A 22391-nucleotide genomic window follows, 5' to 3' on the forward strand; every position below is an offset into this window, starting at 1 on the left:
TAAACTAATGAGATAAACATGATCATTAACGAGGGTGGACTTTGTTTCCAGTCTTTATGGTCAGCTAAACAACAACTCTGCCCCCTAAAGGCAGAGAGCAGTAAGAGAGCAGTTGTCCTCTGCAGGATAAACAGGGAACTGCAGCATTTAACAATCACCTGTTAAATCATGTTATGACACTGAGGTGATTAAAAGCTTTTAAAGAGTTGAAACTACACTGAAAAACGATTTTCTCATCAGTCTGAAGGTAAATCTGATTCAAAGACATTAAATCACTGCTGCAAACATTTTTCTATCATTGTATACGTTTCATTTTACAGATATTTTTATGATTTTAAAACAGTCTAACGAGGTTTAAGTTCACAAAAGTTTAAATTTTGAAACAGATCAAACAATATTCTGTATTAGTCTGGTCTGTTTCACGGCGGATTTTCTTGATATTTGTTCATATCTTTACATCTAAATTATCTTTCCACACTTACTGATTTTTTTTAACCTTGTACTCAACTTCAAACATTAATGAGTTCACGTTTGATTTGGTTTAAGTGACTTCCTGAAACATTTCTCTGATGAAATAGACAAAAGTAAGCATAAATGAAAGCAACAGTTCTATAAATTAGATTTATTTCTGATCTTAATACAGCCTCTGATGTGTAGAAACAATCCCAAAAGCACCACAGTTATTTTAATCATACTAAACTGATTGAATAATTCTGATGTCATCTTTAAAAAAGTCATTATCATTATATATAAACTATAAACAGATAAATATTTAACACCACCCACGTCCCATTTTCTGCTGTGGAGACATTTTAAAGGTGGAGACAGTAACAGATCCCAGAGGTGAAGCTTTAAATGTTTTCTCTGCAAACAAAGTGAAGAACAAAATCCGGAAGTTTAACGTTTCCTTCAGTCCTTTCAAAGTAAAATTACCTTCATCTGATTTGAAAAGTATTTTTCTTTTGAAGTATTATTATAAAAATGAAAAGAGGTGAAATTTTAAATTAATTAAAACCTGCTTGCAGTTTATCTTATGGATTTATGATTAGGTTTCCCAGAAATCTGACACAAAGTTTTAGAGAAAACTGTTAAACAATTACTACATTTTTAATTAATTAATTTTAATTAAACGTAATTAAACCCTAAACAAATCCATTAACTGATTGTTCATTGCAGCCCTGAAATAAAGTGTTACCCAAAACCTGTGTTGTTTAGCTGCAGTTCCTGCATCGACCACCAGGGGGCATCAGTACGTGACAAAGTTGGCGGGGAAGATCCCGACTCGCCCGTCATCTAGTTGTCCCTCCCACCAGTCGTACTGGGACTCGGTCTTGGTGATGACAGTGATGCGGTCACCGGGAACAAAGCTCAGGTCGCCAGGCTGCTGCCCTGTGAATGGGTGGGTCGCCGTGACAACCATCTGTCCGCTGGCCCCGCCCACTGATGGTCCCCCACCTATGGAAAAAAAAAAAAAAAAGAAAATTTACTTTTAAAGAAACCAATGAAAGAATGTGAGTTCACAGTTACATCATCTGTGCCTTTATAGAAATATTTCACATTTTCATTTTTAAATGTTCATTATTAATTACAAATCAATAAAGATACTGAAAATATAATAACAGCTTCATACACACTGAATATTTTAGAAATATTTCAGACTAATTTACAAAATAAAAGCTTTAATTCAGCTTTAATAACCAAGAGCTGTTGTTATTTCTAAAAACAAAAGTTGTTGATGTTGTTGCTGATTTGGACAAACTGTGCTAAATGAATGTGACGTGTTGCATTCGCTTCAGCTGGAGCCAGAATTCAGAATTTCAGTTTTGTCTTTGTACCGTAGCTCTGAGAGTTTCCAGAGGAAAACTGACCTGAAACAAAGAAAACATGAATCAAAAGCTGAACCAACAGCTACTGAGAGTGAGCGTGAGCGCACAGGTGTGTTGACAGGTGTGCTGACAGGTGTGTTTACAGGTGTGTTTACAGGCGTTTCTAACTTTTATTTCAGTTTTCTCATTCATCCATTTAGTAAAATTCTGAATGACTGTGCAGATGCAGGTCACTGCTGTGAACACTAGAGGGAGCTGACTGCACACAAACACAACAAGAACACTGCAGTGTGTGTTTAACACTGAAAACAGGATGTTTCTATCCTGTTAATGTACAGCTCACACACACACACACTCACACACACGCACACACTCACACACACACACTCACACACCTTGTCAGATGTGAAGATAGAAGAAAAAGTGTGTGTGTGTGTACTCAGGTCTTGTATTAACTTGTGACCTTGATTAAGCAGCCAATATCAACACACACCGATCCATTAATAATCATCCTGTGGCTGTTAGCGCTGTGTGTGTGTGTGTGTGTGTTGTGGTGAGCTACTGTACAAATGAGAACACACACTGATCTCATCATCTGTCTTCAGTCAGAGGAGGTCAGGAAGGATGTAGCAGAGAGGGAACGGAGGAGGTAAAGTAGGAAACGAGGAAGAGTAAGAGTGAGGAAAAGGAAACGAAGAGACAGAAGGATAGTTAAGACAGTTAAGGATGTGTTAGAGGAGTAATGGAGGAAGGTAAAGTAGGAAAGGAAGGGAGGGGAAGGAGGTAAGGAGGGAAGGGAAGATAAAGTGAAGGAAAGGAGAAGGTAAGGAATGAAAAAGGTGGCAGGTGACACTCACCTGAGGATTCAGATTTATAGACGGAGATGCTTGGGTAGAGGGCGTTTTTACTTCCTGTACCTGATCGTGCACCTGAACACACACAGATCATTACACACTGTTTCATCACACACCAACACATGTGATGAGACTCAGTTTTCAGTGGAAGCTTCACCGGTGTCGGCTGCTGGTGGCTTGTAACCGGCTGGCGGTCTCTGCTGAGGCGGAGCTGGAGGTCTGGACGGAGGGACAGACGACTGTAGAGACAGAAACAAAGACAAACAACAGGTTTTACTCATAAGTGTAAAAAGCACAGCAGGAAAGGGCCTGAGAGAAACGCACCAACGGTAAACGGAAATATCAGAAACCGGGGACAGATTTCAGAAAGCTGGATGGAAATTTAATAAACGAAGAAATGTGTGACTGAAAAGTGAGCTTTTCTGTGTGGGTTGTTTTTACAGACACTGCCTAATAATCAAACAGCACACGTGGTCATTTACCTTTGAACGCATGTGCTTGCTGGTCCAGTCAGTGGTGTAGGCCTCAGCGTAGGCATCCAGGATGTGGTAAAGGTCGTAGCACTCCGATGGTGGCTCCACATCGCCGTTTAAAATGGCTGATGCACGGATGTCCTGCGAGTAAAACCTGAAAACCGAGCACACAAAAGTCCTCACTGCAGGGACAGGGAGACACACTGATTTGGAGTTCAGACATTACGGCAGGAAGACGGGCGTCGTATGTACTTGCGGTTGGTGTCTTTGCGTTCGATCAGGTAGGATCCCTCCAGTGAAATACCTGCAAACAAACCTCTGGACCTGCAGTAGGTGAAAACCGCTGCAGTGCTGCGCAGAGCCACGTCTGCTTCCACATTCCTGACCAACAGAAAGATAAAGAAGGTCCATATCTGCGTGGTGTCCCCTCAGGCAGAATCACACGTCCTCACGCTTTCTTTTTTAATTCAAAAATATTAACATGAATATAATATGAACAGAGAGCGCAAAGAAAATGACACAGCTGCAGACTCCCCATGTTAAGAGTGCTGGTGTAATATTCTGTCTGATTATAAATTTCAATGACACATCTTGGTGCCAAAGGCCAATTACATCCCGAAGGCAAAGTCATTATCACAGTGGAGTTATTTTTAACAGAGTCCCTGTTTGTTCTCTGAGTTGTTCTCTGTTTCATTTATTCTAAGATAAGTGAGATAAATGGTTACCCAACACTGCAGCTCAGTTATTCAACAGGAACAGACAGATAGACTGCCACTCTGGCAGTGATGCCAGCTTTTACCTGCTGGTCAAATACCTGGCCACGCCCACACACACCTGCCAACACGCGCCAAAACCTGTCGAACTGCCCTGAAACAACACTGACCTCCTTATTCTAAAATGAACACCACACACATCAATCACAGCCTCTAAAGTAAATCACAGCTGATGTTGTAACTGCCACAGAGGTTTGACAGAAGCTGAATTAGTTTGTGTTTCTGCTTCAGGCCTCGAAACACAAACACAACAACTGTCATTAAACATCTCGTAAATCTCGAGGCAGAATAAAATATTAAAACCGAAGCTATAATTTACATCTAAAGTAAAGATTAGAGGCAATTAAGAGTCAGACAAACAGCGAGAGTGCAGGTGCTCACCTGCCCATAGGTCCCACGGCGACGGTGACGTTCCCGCCCAGCGTCAGATTCCCACCCTTCGTGAAAGCCTCAATGGCCCTTCGCTGGTTCAGGATGATCACCAGATCTGACACCTGAGACGGGTTTGTGTGTTCAGTCTTTACTTCATTTACTTCACTTCTGAAAGGTGCTAGTTGTTGAAAACTCTCCCTGCTGATGCGTTCAAGGACAATCTGACATCTGAAGTTTGATATTTGCCTGATGGAAGCTGGTGTTCTACAATCAGATGATGTTTCCTTGTAGTTAACACATGTATCTGTCTTCATTCTGTCCTCTTTTCTCTTTATTTAATCGAAACTGTTGCCAATTAATTTTCTGTCAGCCAACTACTCGACTGATCGACCAAACATTTCAAACATTTCTGGTTGGTAAATAATTAAAGTGACTCGGACAGTGGGATCACCAGAGTGAGCGCAGCTGCTAACATCTCATCCACACTGAACTGACGGTCCCGCTCTTCACTCTGCCTAAAGACGTCTGATTGGTCGACGGCTTCTCCAACAGGTGGAGAACAGCTGTCAGTGAACACAGCACTGGAGCTTTATTCATTTTATATACGTTCACCCACCTCCACCCCGATCTCAAAGCCTCCTCCCAGACCAGCGATGCCGATGGCAGAGGGCGCGGACCAGCCTGAACACACACACACACACACACCGAGAGACAGAGGCATGTTGGTTAAAGATATGGTTTGTGTGGAACGCACTTTGTGTTTTCTCTCCTTTCCTTTCCATCATTAAACCTTTAAAGTCAACAGGTGGATAACATCAGCCAGTGAAACAGAACAACAGATTATTTATCTCACAGGTTCAGTCAGGGCCTTTTATCACTCTAATGAAAGCTTGACAGCAGAAAAACCTTTTGGTTCCATTAAACCAAGAACTGATTCAGTGTTTTCACTTTTTTTTAAAAACTGCTCCTTCAGCCTAAAAACCCAGAAAACCAACAAACCGCCTGCAGAGCAGCTGAGGCGTCAGCAGCAGCTCAGCCCGGTCCGGTGATCCTCGCTGGGTTTGGGCCCGATGACACCGGCCACTGAAATGTGACGGCCGCCACCGCCAGCAACCCAGCGCACAACACGTCAGATGACTGCTGCTCATAACGCTGCAGGGAGAGCCGAGGGAGTGTGTCTGTTTGTTACCGAGGCAACGCAAAATGTCACAAACTGTGGGAAGGAAAAAGCCGACCCTGAGCTCTCAGCAGCTTTACGAAGGTCCGTCTCACAGGACGACACAGGAAAGGATGAGAGGGGACAGACAGACAGGGGCTCAGGGTGGAGGTCTTACGTCTGTCGGCCAGTCTGGCGATGACAATGCCGCTGCCTCCTCTGGCTGTGATCATGAAGCCGGCCTTGATGACGGAGATGATGGCCAGACCCTCCGCCTTCGCTATCACATGAGCTACAACACACAAACACACTCGTTTCACTAAACACGCACATTTAAAAAAAAAAAGAAAAAAGCATCATTTTAATCCCTGTTCCACGTCCTGTTCTTTTTGCCTTCAGGACACTTGTCTCCGCCTTCTTCTTGTTCTGAACACTGAGCCAAAATGAAAGAGGACAGTCTGTCTTCTCTTACGGGGGATGAGTTTGTCGGGCCCGTTCCTGTTGGAGATTTCGGTGAAGTCTCTCAGGATCTTGGCGGCTTTCTTGGCCTCTGACTTCAGGTTGGAGGGGATGGGGTTACTCACTGCAAACACACAAATTATATGGTTTATTAAAACATCAAGTTTCTCAGGAGAACCTGAAGGTTTGACTCCTCCTGCTGATTTTCTGTCACAGAACTTGTCAATGAGCTCCTTGTTCACTTCAGCTGATCTTATCTTATCTACATCTGTGCTGAAAGAAGCTGAGCAAACTCCAACAACTGTGAGAGTGTTGTTGTTAAAAAGCAGATTTATCCTGGTCGATCATGTATCAATAAAACAGAACTGCCTGTCTGTTTCCCAAGCTGACGTGTTTGGATACTGGACCATGATGTTAAATCAGAATTCAGGCAAGTTTTAGTCATTTTTGCTTGAAAATGATTTCACTGATTTTCAAACTGCCACCGATGAATAATCTGTGCAGGCAGGTGTTTCAGCCTGCGACACCATCACCTGTTGAGACTCCTGCTTGTTCAGCTCAGTCAGCTCCACCCAGCCTCCATCCTCCTGTGGCGTGTGTGCGGCAGCCAGAGGCAGTTTCACTGATGTATTTGCTCTGTTAGCGTGTTGGAGCTCAGCTGAGATGGGATGTTCAGGCTGTGTGTGGCGTTGTGTCATGTGTTAGGAATTTGCTGGCTGCAGCAGGAGGCATGTTGGCAGACTGGTCTCTGCTGTCACCGGGTCGGGACTCTGGCAGGAGGCTAAAGTCCGGGATCAGTGGTTCTGTTTCCAGTCACACTGTTCGCTCCCTTGTTTTGTTTTGGACAAATTAAAATTACGACCTGATGGTGGCGCTGGAGGAAAATGGACAAAACCCTAGTTTCTAGTAACCTCTGAGGAAGCTCTGCTGGTCTCTGGTTTGGTTATACTGGGAAAGGAGGTTCTGCTGGTCTTTGAGAAGGGTCTAGATTTCTTTAAGAATCTTGTAGTCATCTAAGAGGAGGTTCTCTCCTCACACTGCTCACTCTGAAGCAGTGACTCAGCCATTCATCTGCCATGAGGCGGAGGAAGATCATTAAAACTGTTTTAATTACATCTCACTCATGTAAATGACTCACACAGACGTCCCTGCACTGTCCGAATCTGAATGAATGGCGTTGTCTCTGTCGCCACGACAACACCTCACATTTTTACCCCAGGCCAATTACCTGCTAAATTACTAATTAACCAATCACAGACCCTGAGCCCAAACTCAATCAGAGCAGAGCTGATTAGTGTTAAACGACAGCTCATTAACACTGATGTTGCCATGTCAACAGCCGTGTGCAATCCATCATATGTTAGCTCAATATTTCGTCCTCCCTCCTTTCCACAAACAGAGAGGGACAAACTGTCAGAAACACAGTCTGATGTGACCACAGAACCGCCCCATGAAGGACTGGGACCAAAAAGACCAGAGGAACCTTCCTCAAGGCCACTGGCACCTGAAACCTCACAGATACAACAGAACTCAGTGTAGGTCACTGCACCTCCTCCAACACGACCAGGAAGCCTAGCACCTCTTCAGATACTACGAGAACCTGCTTTGAGATGAGAACCAACTCATGAATGAATAAAAACGGACTGGAAACCAGAACCTCCTCAAGGACCACCGTGCCCTCAGAAACCACCAGATCCTTCAGTGAGTTATCTTTACAGTGAGATGCTTCGCAGATCAAACACACACCTAGAACAGGTAGATCCTGTGAAACTGGAACACTGAGAGGAAAAGACACGGAAACAGGAGAGACAGGTGAGACGGACCGGAGGGAAAAGATGAGGACACGTGGACAGACAGCAGAACTCTTCAGCTCGTTCACAGAACAAAGTTTAACTTTTAATTAACTTACTTTTGTCTCCTTTCCTTCGTTTTCTTTCCTCTGGTTGTTTACCTGCGGACAGGTGAACTGCGGGAAGCCCGCTTTCTCTTCTCGTTCTCGCGACAACACCCCGTGCTGCCGGAAATCACATACTTCAGGTAAAACTAAAGTAAAAAAAAAAAATCGAGGACACCTGAACAGGTAGAAGCAGATGGGAGGAGTTAATTGATGATAACTGACGATGTCACACACAAACAGGTGATAAGAAAGTCATGAATTTACTGAGAGGTGTTGTCAGGGAGACAGGCGCCGCGCGGACAGCCCTGACAGGAGTGCTCGTCAGCTGGGCGCGATCCCGTGTCTGACGGTGGCTTTGCTGGGCGCGTTCCTGTGCTCTGGGCGTGGTTCTCCTGAATTCAGTCTCCCAGGCAGACAGGTCCCTCTGCTCCGTCTGCAGAAAGTCCTTTCTCATCTAATTTATTTCTGATTTCTGGACACGAGCTGCCTTATCGGTCTGGAAGAGTTGTAATGTTTTAGTCCATAATACAGAAAGCATATTTTTATTTTTGGATGTCTAATACTTTGACAGAATTCCTGTCTCATGGGTAAACAGCACATTCACAGAGCCACATTTCTTGAGTTTTATCCAAACATAACCCTGTTCTGGTCTGAACTTCAGACTTATGGCATCAATCTCTAAAAACATAAAAGCTTGAGAGACATCCCGTCTCTTCACAAACACTGTGGACAAGCTTATCAGATGATTTATACCCGTGTATTTGTAATTTTGTTGGTTTAGGGTTTTTTTTATATACATTTATTAGCGGAATTTTAGCTGTTTGTGTTTTCTCTTCCCTGTTGTTAGTCCTGTAGTTTTATTGTTTATTCTGTTATATTATTTATTGCACCCACTCCTTCTTCAGTGCGTTTGACAAGCTCTATAGGCTTCTTGGGACGCCTGCGAGTCTGTGCTCAGGGCCCAATTTAAATATATATTTCAACTGAACCTTTAGATTCAATGATGATATTCTTGATGTGGCAGTATTTAGGTTATTGTTCATACAATATGTCTCTTTATAAAGGTCTAAATATCTAAAGGTACAAATGAATAAGATTTAGTTTTAAGTGAATTTCCATTCTTTCATTTTAAAGATTCCTGCAGGCTTCACTTCCCATCATCCACAGAACAGAGACACTGTCCACATCTAACATTTTTTAAGTTATAAAATCTACAAAGAATTTTAAGATAAAAATAATCAAATTTAAAAGGTATGAATGTAGTTGTGGTCAGACAGCAGGTCTCAGATCAGTGGAGGAATGTCCCTGACCCAGACTTTCCTCTCTAACTGCTGTTTATTCAGGCAGAGAGACACTGAAAACCTTCCCATGTTTGGCCACAGTCAGGACGGCCGTCGCTTTCTCACAGTTAACGCGCTGAAGTTACGTTTGATTATGGAGCCCTCTGCAGGGAGGTCAGAGGTCAGGAGCCGACTGAGTCGAGGGAATGGGTTTCTTTAATAACGGCAGAGCAGCCTTTTCTAACTCACAGTTATTTGTTTCTTCACACCAGAATAAAACCTGTGGAGTGTGAGATCAGAATAATAGCAGTCATTAGTCAGTGACCAAAGAGCAGAGGGAAAAACATCAAGTTCCAGCATTTAAAGTCAGAGCAGTTCAGCTATGTGAGGCTCGTTTAGTTCATGTGGAGGTTGCTGTGTTGACATGAGAGCATGGAGTCGTGGGATCTGATCCCAGCAGAGCCGAGTGAAGTCAGACGCATAAGAGGCGAATTCGGTCACATTCTTCTTTTATTCCTCTCTGAAGGCACATGAAGAACGAAGTGACGTCAGGCTGAGAGGGACAGTTTCACTCAGGTTAAACGTCTGGGTCTGAAGAGATGAGTCTTCATCTGAACCGTGACAGATTCTGAGTCTGACTCTGTCTGTTCCTCACGTCACTGCAGCAGTTTCATTATTTTCATTATTTTCGCGGAGCACTTCCTCCGTCACTGTTCAAAACACAACTTAAGGACTTTCACATTTACACGGTGTCCTGTTTATTCCATCTGGAGATGCCAGCGTCTGGTTTGTCCATCAGTCACGGCACTGCTGGCTGTTGATATGACGTCCAGCTAATGACGCCAGAAAGAACAGCTATGAAAATTAAATTGGTCTCAGGAAGAACCAGTCTGGAGCTTATTGCCTCAAGAAACATCTTCTTCCATCAGCTTTATCACATCTTTTCATGTCCCAACGTTTACAAGGATTTCTTTTTTTTTTTCAGTGTCTCCAGCTTAAACAGAGAAATATGCATAAAGTCAGTTAATCATTCTGTCTGAGGATGATGCTGAGCAGGCTGCAGGAGGATCTTTCTGCTGTCAGTCTGGTATTTATGATTCCTGCGCCACCAGGAGCAGAACATCCAAACCTGCTCTTATCTCATCTCACCTGCTCCTGCAACAGCTTCTATCCAACACGTTCACACGTTTACTGCATAGTTTACTGCATAGACTGAAAAAAGTCCAAACTATCAACCGTCTGTTGCACTGAGGCCCCAAAAAAACAAGACTTGAGCCTTATGTTTATAAGTAAAGTAAAAGGATTTACACTTTTCTGATCTAACAACAACAGACTTTCATGTACGATGAAACAACTTTTTCAGCTGTAACACAAACTCCTCGTGAATAATTTGATGACTACATGATTAAAAAACACCCGAAATAGGTGAAAAAGATTTGAGGAAAAGGAGAAAAGAAAAATGGGAGGAGGGGAAAGAAAAAGAGGCAAGAAAGAAAGCAAAGGGATAAAGAAGCCTATTATTTCATCAGACATCTGTATTTTAAGACTTGTGTATTTTCTTTTGCTCTCATCAGTCTTTATCTCTCATCTATCCCTCCATTTCTTTTCCTCCCTGTACATTCTCTTCTTTCTCTCATGTCTTTATCTTTTTCTTCGATCGCTCCTCACATTAATCCCTCCTCTCTCTCTTTAAATAGCGTGCTGGATAAACATCAGTCTCACTGCAGCCATTTGTCTTCTTAATGTGTTTCTTCTGAGAGTGTGTGTGTGTGTGTGTGTGTGAGAGGCCACCCAGTCTCCATAAACCAGCTCAGGCCTCCCTGTCCTCAAAATCCTCCAGGTCAAGTCATTTTTCTCACCCTGTGGTCTCCTATAAACTCTGCCCCCTGTCTCTTAGTACCCTTTAGGTCTTAACTCAAGTTCCTTCAGCCCTCTACACGTCGTCACCCGAGTCCACCAGCTCCCAAATTCTTCAGTCCTCTGAACTCATCCTCCCAGTGCTCCGCTTGAGGAGTCCTGAGTCCTTTTGTACTTCAGGTGTGTTTACATTACAGGAACTTTACCCGCAGGAACTCAGATCCCCGAGCTGCGTTTCCACCAGAGGGACTAAATGAAGGTCTTACCCTGAAAAAGTCCCCACTGCGAGTTTCATACTTCCTGAAGGTTCATTAATTTTCAGGGCGTTGAACTTTGCCCATCGGTCAAGTACGATCAGGACGAAGCAGCCAAAGAGATTTTATGACCAACAAGCTGGTGGCCCACGTTTTGTTTGGTTGGACAACATTACAGGTGTTACACTCCCTAGATGTCCTCGTCAAAGTCCTCTCTGAGTTGTCTTCCAAGTCCGTCAGCTCTTTAGGATTGTCTCCACTATCCTACAGGTCGTCAGTGATCAAATAATAAATGGATTCAGTTGTATGTCAGTGGCCACATCAGGACACAGCCGCTGTTAACATCTGGTATCTGTGACAATTAATGAAAGACTGTTAACGAACCTGTCTCACACACGCACAGAAACCACAACATTACCTGTCACTGCTCCAGTCTGGGTCATGCCGGCCACGCCCCTGAGCTGTCAATCAAACATCCCTGCCCAGGTATGTAGGATTCGCAGAAAGTGAGTTCCTGTGTGCAAAAGCAATAAGTAAAAGATTGTGTTTATTTAAAGCACAAGTGAAAGATATTTCTCAGTGCTATATGTACAGCACTGAGAAATACAAAGACCTGGATGACTGAGGACCTTCACAGCTACATATGGGAGAGTGCGTGTGTTGGGATGTAGACAGTAGCAGTGCAGACCTGGCAGAGACTCAGGTGTCATTCATCACAGATTAGTCATTACCTGCCACAGGTGTTAGTCACCTCCCGGCACTGCTCCTCCTACACTGCTTCTATTGTTTCTACAGTCTTTTTATATAACTTTAACTTTATTCAAAACCACAGCACGCACTTTATGTTCCATTGTTGTTCACTGTCATTACCCAACTGTTTCACTGCATTGTGCAACTTCAAAATCACAAGAATCAATAAAGAAATCCAGAGTAGATTAACCCTAATAAATGACTCTGTGGTTGGTCTGGTTCTAATGTAGCTGCTGAACGGAAATGGTGGTTTGCTGGAAGCTAATTGCTAACATTAGCAACCACGGTGGACCCAGTTAGTTTCATGTTTGAGAATTAGCATTCTTAGTCAACAAAATCAGTCAGGCCTGTAGAAACCAAAGGTGAAATTTCTTCAAGATCTACAACCAAGTCCAGTTGCCCTCAGTTCAGCTCTTCCTGTTTATGATTATAGACATTCAGGACCAGAGTCCATTAGATAGGGAGGAGATAAAAATAGGAAACAAACTGAAAAGAAAATAGGTTAAAGGAAAGAAAAGGAAAGAATTTACCCTCTGTGCAGTCATGTGGACTGTGGGAAGTCAGGATTTATTCCTCTGATATCATGTGAACGCAGACTGGTTTGATTCCCAAACCTCTGCTGAATTCTGTCACACAGAAACACATTCATCAGGAGCAGATCAGCTGTTTATGTCTGTGGAGATACGAGCGGCAAACTGGAGACAAGGACGAAATGTGCTGATCTCTAAAGATCCTCACATGAAGCAAGGAAAAAACAGCTTAAAGCATAAAAGTCTCTAATATATACACATATATCTTTACATTAGTTCAAGATCACAAGTTAAGTATCGCATTATTTTAGGAGAACAAAGTTTTTCTCTTGTTGTAATTTACCTTGTACTTTCTGATCGGTTTTGACTTCTGATCCTTCTTAACACATGCTGAACCTTTGTAATGTTGGAAGCTGGCGGTGAGCTATGGACTGGCCACTGATATGGATCTTTGTTTGTGCAAACTTTCTCTAATGTTTGTACAGTTTTTCTACGTGTGGCTGAGTTGTCTGTGTGTGTGCTTTTGTTCAAACTGCCTCTTCAGGCACAAATAAAGCATCCTGAACTGAACTGATTGGACAGTTTTGATAATGTCAACCAGCATCATCAAAGCTACACTGACTTAAAGGGGACAGACAACATGTATGTGTCTATTTCCCACAGAGAGCTCATTCAGAAACAGCTGATTAGTCAGTTCTGCTACTGGAGCTCATGTGCTGTAAATAATGGCAGAAAGGAAGAAACAGGATGATAAAGAAACAACCAGCAGGAAAATGCAGGAAGTTTATCAACTAATCTACTGATTCAGATCAGAGCAAACCGACCATGGGTTAGAAAACACCCTGTGTTCTCTAAGCCATGGTCCAACCCGGTGGTCTCGGTCCGGTTGTTGGTTCAGAGCTTGAATGACTTTTGAATCAAACGAAGGAGGCAAACACACCAGAGGAGCCGAAGCAGAGACAACAGAGCTGCAAATACTGCTGTGTGTGAGTGAGTGAGTGAGTGTGTGTGTGAGTGAGTGTGTGTGTAATATGATGAATGTGAGATGTTGCCAAAACTGCAGCAGAGCTGGTCGGACTGCAAACACACACACACACACACACACCTTTTATGCATCTGACAGTTTGCCTAATTACTATTAAAATGACTGTAAGCGATATTTTGGGCACATCAATCCAAAGACAGACAGGCAGACAGATCATTAACTAGCTGAAGAAATTCTGGGTAATTATGTCGTGGCTATTATTAGTACAGTGGTTTCCATAGCAACAGTCTTATCAAAACACATTTACATCTGTAATTCAGATTTTTCATCATCTTAATTTTCACTTTGAATTTGTGTGTGTGTGTGTGAGGTTGAAGAAATCTGATTGGCTCTGTGACAAGCTTCTTTTCTTCATAGCACAGAGGAAATATTCACTTTAAACATGAAACTGCGCAGCAGCAGCCAAAGTCAACAGTGCAGCTATGTGGTTCACCCTGTCAGAGACAGACAGCTCCTCCAACAGCAGCTGACAAACACCGGCACTATTAGCTTGTCTCTGATCACATCCACGTTTCTCCGTCTCTGGCTTACATCTGACCAATGACACACTGTAAAAAAAATCACATGAACAAAGCGAAGACTAATTAGCTGTGAACTCAGGATTAATTCAAACTAAAACAGGACTGAAGAAACCCTTTAAAAGCTGAACCCTTAAAGCTTTAATTTGGAAAAAATATATATCAAATGTGTCTTTATTCCTCTTTCAGTATGTACATATTGCACACAGGGCTGCAGGTAGCTCTGTTCTGCACACGTGACGCAGCTTCAACATTATAAATACACTGGAATATTATCACGATTATGCATCATGTAACACACATTCAGCATCTCTGGTTCTGTCACACAGGGCGACGGAACAAAAGCTGTGGTCCAATCAGAGGATTTGTTTGTTCGTTCCTCTACAGCTTTGAACGGAAGATAAAATATTATTTAGGCGTCCATCGTCCAAAATAACATAAAAGCCAAAACACTGTTGTCCTGCACGAGCAGGAAGAAGACACTCCTCAAGTTTTTGAGAGCAGGAAATAGTTTGCTGTTGAGACGAGCCTTAAGTTTCAAATCGGAGCTGACATTTTTCTTGGTTTCAGAGCAGTGATCCACCTCGTTTCAGCTCATTGTTGTCCACAAAAAAACATCCTGCAACTCCATTAGAAACCAGTAGAATCATCACCCAGAAGAACGTTCACTTCAGAAAAATAGAAATCCGTTTTTTTGCTTAGACTGAATGTGAGAGGCTGGAGGTCAGTTTCCTGTCAGTCCGGTAGAATACAGCAGAACACAGCTGAGGTGAGTCTGGTTGTGTCGACTGGATTTAGAGGCACAGTAAAGTAGATGCTGATGCGTAGCAGAGGACGTTGAAGAAGAATAGAGTCAAGTAGAAGTGAGATGAGATCAGTGGAGCAGAAGAGAAATGAGCAGTGTTGAACATAGTGGAGCATTTAGCAGCTAAAGAGCCAGATACTTCCCTCAGGAGCTGGTGGAGACCAAACCAGAGCTAAACATCACACTGTTAGAACAGCTGGATGAGGAAATAATCAGCTGATCAGTAACAAGCTCATCTTACTGGTGACTGTGAAACACTAAGTTAAAACCTTATTAAAAGACAGAGACGAAAACTCCTAAGCAGTCGGCTGCTGAGCTGTTAGCCTTAAAACAGAACTTATTGAGGCTTAGTTTTGTACTGAACCGACCCTAACACTTCAGAATCAGAGCTGAACTTCATGCTGTGATGAACGGTGTTACAGTTTCCACCTCTCGTGCACAGCAGGAAAAACGCGTCACGTGTTGTCAGCTATCAAAAAAAGCTGAGCTGAGTCAAATAGTGGAAAGTAGAATTGAGTTGAATAGAGAAAAGTAGAACCTGGAGGAAAACCATGAGGAACAGAACAGAATAGAAAACAGTGTGCTGTGATCACTGGCTGTGGATCGAAGTCAGCTGAGCTCACTGGCTGCAGGAGGTGATCTCAGAGGAGTTTCCACGGTCTGGAGAACTTCTGCTGCTCATTAGTAAATGAACCTCATTAGGATGCCCGCCCTCCTCATTGTCACGGTAACAATGCCTGTGCAGAGGCTGTTGACGACACATTGAGAGAGAAGAGACAGTAAATGAAACAAACCGATGCTTTAAAATGAGCTTTTCAGGTTAAAACATGACATGAAGTAACAAACTGAGTCAGACTCCAGCAGGTTAAACATGAGACACACAGGTAGCACATGTTCCTTCTCAGGTCGCTGAGGAGTGTTTGCTGCTCTGAAAGATTTTTAATGTGCAGCAGATTAAAAGCAGGAGCTGAGCAAGGAGAGAGGAACTGTAGTGACAACAGGTCAGGACAGGACACAAGGTCAAAGGTCACAGCCTGTCAAAGAACTCTGGTAACTGAGTAGTGCACTTTCATAAAGTTAAGGACCTCTCAAAAGAAAGAACAAAGAACACTGGTACTACATTTCCCATGATGCAACTCACAGAGATTAGTAACTGTCTCTGTGGTCAAAGCTCTACATCTGGCCCGTGTGGGCTCTGGATGTGATCTGCACTTCTCAACATGTTTCTATCATCAGGCTTCCAGCTCTGACGCTGATGACGTTAATGTTCTCTGGAATATTCACACATTCATTCACACTAATATTTGTTCTGCCTCTTCTGACCTTTGACCTCTGTATTTTCGGTCACTGCTGTGTCCTCTGTACTGGTTCAGGGGTAAGCTCTGTGCTTTTTCAGTCTACAGGAGGAATAAATTAGAGGCAGCGCCCCGTTTAAGATGAATATTTTGGTTTGTATACATAAACCCCGTCTTACCGTGTCAGTCTGTTTATCTCTCTGTACAGCGAGGGCTGTTGGCCAGTTGAGTCAGCAGACGGGCACATCTTTTATAATCTGCCGAGGATAAAAACAACAGAGCGTGTTTATCTGTGGTTAAAAATGTGTTGAAACTTTCTAAAAACAGACAAGATTCACAGCTGCAGTGTCACAAGGCTCAGCCTGTGTTTAGCCTGTGTTTAGCCTGTGTTTAGCTCAGCTCAGCACTGCTAGGCTGGAGCCAAATCTGTGTCTTATGTTTGATAATTGTTGTGAAAAGGATTATGTGTATAAGGTCATTTCTCGCGTTAAATTAGTGGCTCCCAAACATAGTTTTAAGTTTCATATATTGCACCTTAAAAAAACCATGATTCAGTTTTTTTAATAAAAGTGTAACTGGAGTTTTGATATGAATATTTTAACATGATTTCACATGTGAAATGTCTGAAAATAAAATGAGCTCATCTGTGACAAATCATATTACATATATTATACTATTACATGTTGAGGACAAAGTGATGGAGCGACACACTTTGCCACCCAGAGTCATCCTGCTGTCACGGTGGAAAAGCCGCTCATCGTCCACGACCACACGGCGGACGTTTGACATGGCCGAGACACTTGAGGTTTGTTCTGCGAGTTCCTAAAAGTTTGTGATTTTCTTCTGTGGTATGAAACAGTGCTGTTCTGTTTGTGTCTGCTCCATAAAGCATTTACACAAGGTAAAGCAGCGTCTCTGCCTCAGACAGAGGACGAACACAATGATGCAACACACTCCAGCAGAGGACCTGAGCCTGAGCCTGCACCAACAGGCCACAGCACGCACACACAAACACACTTGCACACACACACACACACATGCGCACACACACACACACTATGTCACAGTGTGTTATCAGTGTAATCGTGTCAGAGCAGCAGCAGCTCTTATGATCTCAAATCACGCATGTACCTCAGTGTTTGTCTTGGAGAGAGTGTGTGTGTGTGTGTGTGAACAGAAATGTGTGTATATGTGTATGTGTGTGTGTTAAAACAAGTCTTATCCTGTTTTTGATCTTAAACTCCTGCAGCAACACAACACAGTAACACTGAAGGGAATCAAACCGGTGACCAGTGAAAGAACTGACCTCACTTCACTGTGTGCATGTGTGTGTGTGCGTGTGCCTGTGTGCGTGTGCGTGTGTGTGCGCGTACTCACAGGCAGGTACGGTGCAGTCCCTGGTGTTGTGGTACAGTCTGTTGAAATGTTTTCTGCACTTTGGGTTGAAGTAAAGAGGACCTGAGGACGGAGTGAAACACACTTTAATGTGATTTTAAAAACTCTGAACACTGGACTGTGATTGGACAGAGGGTGTGACAGACCCTGTCATTAGTTTTCATTCAAACCTCACATACACACAAAAGTCAGGTTAATCTTTACTAATAATTAGCTCGTATTTATAAGATTATTTCAATTTGGAGTCCTGAAGAAATGTGAGAGAAAACCAGGAAGCTGAATTCAGGATGGAGAGGATACATTCAGGAGGATATAAGAAGCACAGAGTTGTAGGAAGGGAAACTGGATCAGAGCAGGTTGAAAGGAGAATAAAAAAATATTCATTCGAGCCCGCTCCAGGGATCAGCTCTCTTCCAGCAGCACATGGCTGCAAAGGGAAATGCAGCTGGTTCATGAAACAACTGTTTTATTTTCAAATATAATCCTCCAGTTTTCTTTTTGAGGGTAGATGAATGGATGAAGTCTTTCAGATCACCCTTTCTTTAACCACACTCTCTCCTCTCTGTTCTTCTCAATGCTGCTGTTGTTTTTCAGTTCCCACGGCTCACAGGTGTCTCAGATTTATCTCCTCGCCATCTTATTTTTGTCCATATTTCATCAGACTGTCCTGATTAGAAGTATGCAGAGTTAGTGTTTAACAGCTGTAGATGTACAGATAACTCCCACTGGATCACTGTGATACTGAAGGAAACTTGAAAACAGGAGGATTCTCAATGAAGTTCTGCAGTACTAAACAGTATCCTCAAGAAATATAAGTCACACTGAAACTGGAAATGTGTGTTTCTGAAAAACTCACCTGTCAGGTGTTTGATGAACTTATCCTTGTGTCGTGGATCTCTGGGATGGCCCTCTGAAATAGATTTTTTAAAAATCTGTTTACGGAAAACACAAGTGGACACAACACACAGAACACACAGCGGACACACGTGTTTTGTCTCAAACATGCGAGACACTACAGTTAACAGACAGCTGCAGTTACTTTACAGCTGAGCAGATTATAAAAAATCATCTTTTAATGTAGATTAAAGAACCAAACAATATATAAAGGAGGTAAACTTTTGACCAAAGATGACTTTTTAAATGCTGGTAACAGTTTATGGAACAACAGCTCCAGGTCACATTAACCATCTAAATCAGAGGTGTCAAACCTGTTCCACAAAGGGCCGTGTGGCTGCAGGTTTTTGTTCCAACCAAGCAGCAGCAGCACACCAGACTTGACTCATTTAATCAACTGATCTCAGTCTTCAGACAGTTGATTGGTCAAACTGTGTGTTCTTGATTGGTTGGAACAAAAACCTGCAGCCACACGGCCCTTTGTGGAACAGGTTTGACACCTATGATCTAAATCATGCAGCAGGACAGAGGCTTCCATAACCTGAGACAGGCAGTGAGTCCGCTGTTCGCTGCTCTGTATCTGTCTCCAATCATATGAAGAACGTGACTGATGTAGAAACTCCTGAAGGGCAAACTTGTGACCTAGGAAGAGGACGGGGAAAGCCCAGGAAACAGATCCACCTCAGGCTGCTGCTGCCCGATGAAATGTCTCCACAACGGCGTCGTTGTTTCAAACTCAGCCGCTTTCTGAGGCCACAGAACCTGCACTGTCAAACACGGCAGCTGCATATTTCTTCATTGGACCAAATGAAAGGTCAAAGCCATCATATGAGTCGTGAGAGAATGCCTTAAATCATGGACACTAAAGGTGATCACATCTCATGCCTGTCATCTCTCTGTTCTGTGATTTATGATCTGGATTCTTTGCGACGTCGATGTTGGGACTGTAAAGTCACAATTACTGAGGCTTAAAGTAAAAAAACCCACGAGCTGAGAAACTTGTACGTGTCCAGAATCCAGGGGTCTTTTCTGGATTTGTGGGCATCGATCCGCCTCAGAGACCACAGAGAAAAACAAGCTGGACAACACACGGTCAACACTCAGAGACATCTACACTGGTCCCTGAAAATGTTTTGTGTGTTACTGACAGTTATTGAACTGCTTGAATTTCCATAAACAGTGGAGAGATGGGGCGTTACAAAAAATCGATTCATTTCACACCATCTGAAGATGAGCTGCAGCCAAGTTGAAGCAACAACAAGGCAACTTCGTGGCAACCTGAGTGTGAAACAGCCGCTGACCATCAGCACCTGGGACAGCTCCTGCAGCCCCGGTGGTCTCTGCTTCAGCACCACGGACAGCGGTCACATCACAGACCACCGACAGGCCTGATGTGCCACTGACAGCTGAGTTCGCTGAATGAGCCTCTGCTGAGCAGACGGGATGTGAAGGAGTCTGACCTTTAACCTTTAAATGGATCAGAACCTGAAATACTTCCACCCTTATTTGTTCAAACACCTGAGTTTCCTCTCAGGTGTTTTCATGCACAAATTTAAACAGATGCCTAAAAGCAGGCGGTGGACACGTCTCATTCTGGACCGAACCAACAGACTGAGGTAAAAACATGGAGCGCTGCCTCCACACAGGCCGAAGAAGAAGGCCCTCTGATGGTTTGGCATCAGCTGGCCGTGCTAATGGAGCTCACTGTAAATGCACTGATGGGTTAAAGTGGATTCATCTCACGGATCCAAACAGAGGAATGTTCTCGAGTGAGGGTTCAAACACAGTCACACATCACTGCATCATCTCCGAGACATTTCTCCGTTTTTTCCACCAAAACCGACCCAGTCTGGACCCAGTGTCTGTCTCATGTTTTTCTATCACTGCTGGGAGGTGGAGGTGGAGGTGGAGAGGGGGGTGGCTGGGTGCTGCTTTTTCTTTTTTTTTAAAACTACAGTTTAACTTTACCAAAGCACAGGATCTGAACACGTCCTCCTCCTCTGCTGCAGACTGTCTCACCTGTGTCACAGGTCGTGTTCCATGTTGTGGAGTAAACATAAACTGTGAATCTAAATCCCTGTCAGGCCACCGGACAAAGGCCTCAGTACAAATGATCACGCCTTCACTCATTCATTCATTCATCAGACTCCTTCAGCTGTCATGAATCACTTCCTCAGTTCAGTGTAACCACAGACCACACCGTGATAAAGATGTTATCTCACTGTTCACTACAAGGTTTGATCAGACCGCACCACTGTAGTAGTAGTAACTGTAGTAGTAGTAACTGTAGTAGTAGTAACTGTAGTAGTAGTAGTATCAGTGATATTAATATTAGCGGTACTGACCGAGTCCGTGGTGGGACCTGCTCACTCTCTCCGGGGTTTTAACACCGTGCCCGCTGAGTCCCGCCGCCTCCGTCCTCGTCCTCGGGTGCCGCCCGACCAGCTCCAGCATGCTGCGGCTGTCCAGGCGCCCGTCCGCCCGGGCGCCGGAGCCTCTGAGGAAAGCCGCCGCGGTGCAGCGTCCCGTGGCCAGCAGCAGGAGGAGGAGCGCGGACAGGACCGGGAGCCGCGGGACCAGCATCACTGCGGACCTGGAGAGACGCACAGAGACACGGACGGACGGATGGAAGACAAATGATTAACTGATTTTAAAATGATGACTTTATTCTTTATCTCTCAACAGCACGAGATTCATTTAGTGGTTAACCGGAGCTTTCGATCATATCAAATGACCCTCACCGGTGTGTTCACCATACTGGACCCTGAGGTGAGTGTTTTCTGTTTTAAAGACCAAGAATGAACTTTAAACCTCTTCTTTAAAGGCAGAGCGGACCCGGACTCATTAAAGCTCCGGATTCAATTAAAAATCCGCAATTCCACAGCAACAACTCACCTTCAGCTGAAGCCACGGACAGCACTCAATGGACCATGTGCTGAGGCTGTTTGTGCAGCTGCAGTTTAATTCACTTTTGCGCATTTTGTGTTGAAACCTTTCAGTGCATGAACAGTTTTCTCTCAGTTTCACACCAGATTCTAAAGATTTCCTGGAAAACTCCTGGAAATGAGTGTGACATTCTAACAGATCCATCTTTGTGCTTCCTGAGGGATTTCTTCACAGATCTGATCTGATAACAATCAGCTTTGTAAGCTTGTCTGTTTTACACCGCTGCTGATTCCATGAGTAAACTATGAGTTACACAAACTCCTGAGTTGGTTTAACTCAGTGTAAGATCCTTATTCTCGGGTGAAAGTCAGATTATTACATCAGAAAAACACAGTGCAGCTGTGGGTCATAATGTGTCCGTGTGTTCGGCTGCGCTCTCCGCTCTCTGACAGGAACAGCTGGAGGAACCTACCTCTCTGTAGCGCTCCTCTCTCTGCGGCTCTTTACGCGCCTCTGTGCGCCTCTGCTCCGCGGCGCACCGCTCGCTGATCCCGGGTTCTCCCTCCCGGCTCGTTCCGGCCGGGGTGGCTCCCCGAGCTCTGCCTTCTGTGGTGTCCTTGTGTTAAGTTATCCCGGGTTACTCTCGATTCGAGCCGCGTGCCGAGCGCCGGGGCCCGGTGGCATCTTAGACTGGCTCGGGTCGCGGGTGGAGCGCGTGGAGCGGGAGAAGCACCTTCATCATCATCATCATCATCATCCTCATTATCATCATCTGGTCCTTCCGGCAGCGGCTGTCAGAGAGCCGGACGGGTTCATGTCTCTGATCTGCGGACCGAAGGGAAAACTTCCAGCCAAGTCCTGTCCCGGGACAAATGTCTGACTGCGATTAAACCGCGTTTGGCACGAGACCACCTGCAGCTCCGGGTCACCGTGTCAGTTCTACTGGTCAGGTCTGTCCGCGCCGCGCGCTCCTTCACCTCCTCTTTCCTCTGGAGAAATAACCCTCCCTCTCTTCATCTCCTCACGCGCTCCAGATCTGCCACATTACGGAAATACAGGAGGAGGAGGAGGG

At 44.1% G+C, this 22391-nt stretch overlaps 2 protein-coding genes across 4 annotated transcripts; both read right to left on the bottom strand.

The window, feature by feature from the left end:
* Positions 1-89: 89 nt before the first annotated feature.
* On the bottom strand, positions 90-8099 carry sh3yl1 (SH3 and SYLF domain containing 1). 3 transcript variants are annotated; one of them, XM_041032007.1, is made up of 12 exons: positions 8075-8093; positions 7823-7956; positions 5927-6037; positions 5633-5746; positions 4915-4979; positions 4308-4420; positions 3406-3534; positions 3163-3307; positions 2838-2919; positions 2684-2755; positions 1836-1868; positions 260-1455 (listed from the first exon to the last, which is right to left on the bottom strand). In XM_041032007.1, coding segments are annotated over exons 2-12 (1074 nt in total). In that variant the 5' UTR covers positions 7824-7956; positions 8075-8093; the 3' UTR covers positions 260-1246. The 3 variants fall into 3 exon arrangements, with proteins under 3 accessions (XP_040887943.1, XP_040887941.1, XP_040887942.1); XM_041032009.1 differs by lacking the exon at positions 8075-8093 and having other exon boundaries at positions 90-1455; positions 7823-7937; XM_041032008.1 differs by lacking the exon at positions 1836-1868 and having other exon boundaries at positions 269-1455; positions 7823-8099.
* A 5137-nt stretch (positions 8100-13236) lies between these two features.
* alkal2b (ALK and LTK ligand 2b) lies at positions 13237-22337 on the bottom strand. Its single transcript, XM_041032027.1, has 6 exons — positions 21792-22337; positions 20779-21026; positions 18396-18449; positions 17522-17602; positions 16324-16401; positions 13237-15597 (listed from the first exon to the last, which is right to left on the bottom strand). The coding sequence occupies exons 2-5, from the start codon at positions 21014-21016 to the stop codon at positions 16337-16339; spliced, it is 438 nt and encodes a 145-aa protein (XP_040887961.1). The 5' UTR covers positions 21017-21026; positions 21792-22337; the 3' UTR covers positions 13237-15597; positions 16324-16336.
* Positions 22338-22391: the final 54 nt, after the last annotated feature.

This window comes from Toxotes jaculatrix, chromosome 24, assembly GCF_017976425.1.
Source record: "Toxotes jaculatrix isolate fToxJac2 chromosome 24, fToxJac2.pri, whole genome shotgun sequence".
NCBI lineage: Eukaryota > Metazoa > Chordata > Actinopteri > Toxotidae > Toxotes > Toxotes jaculatrix.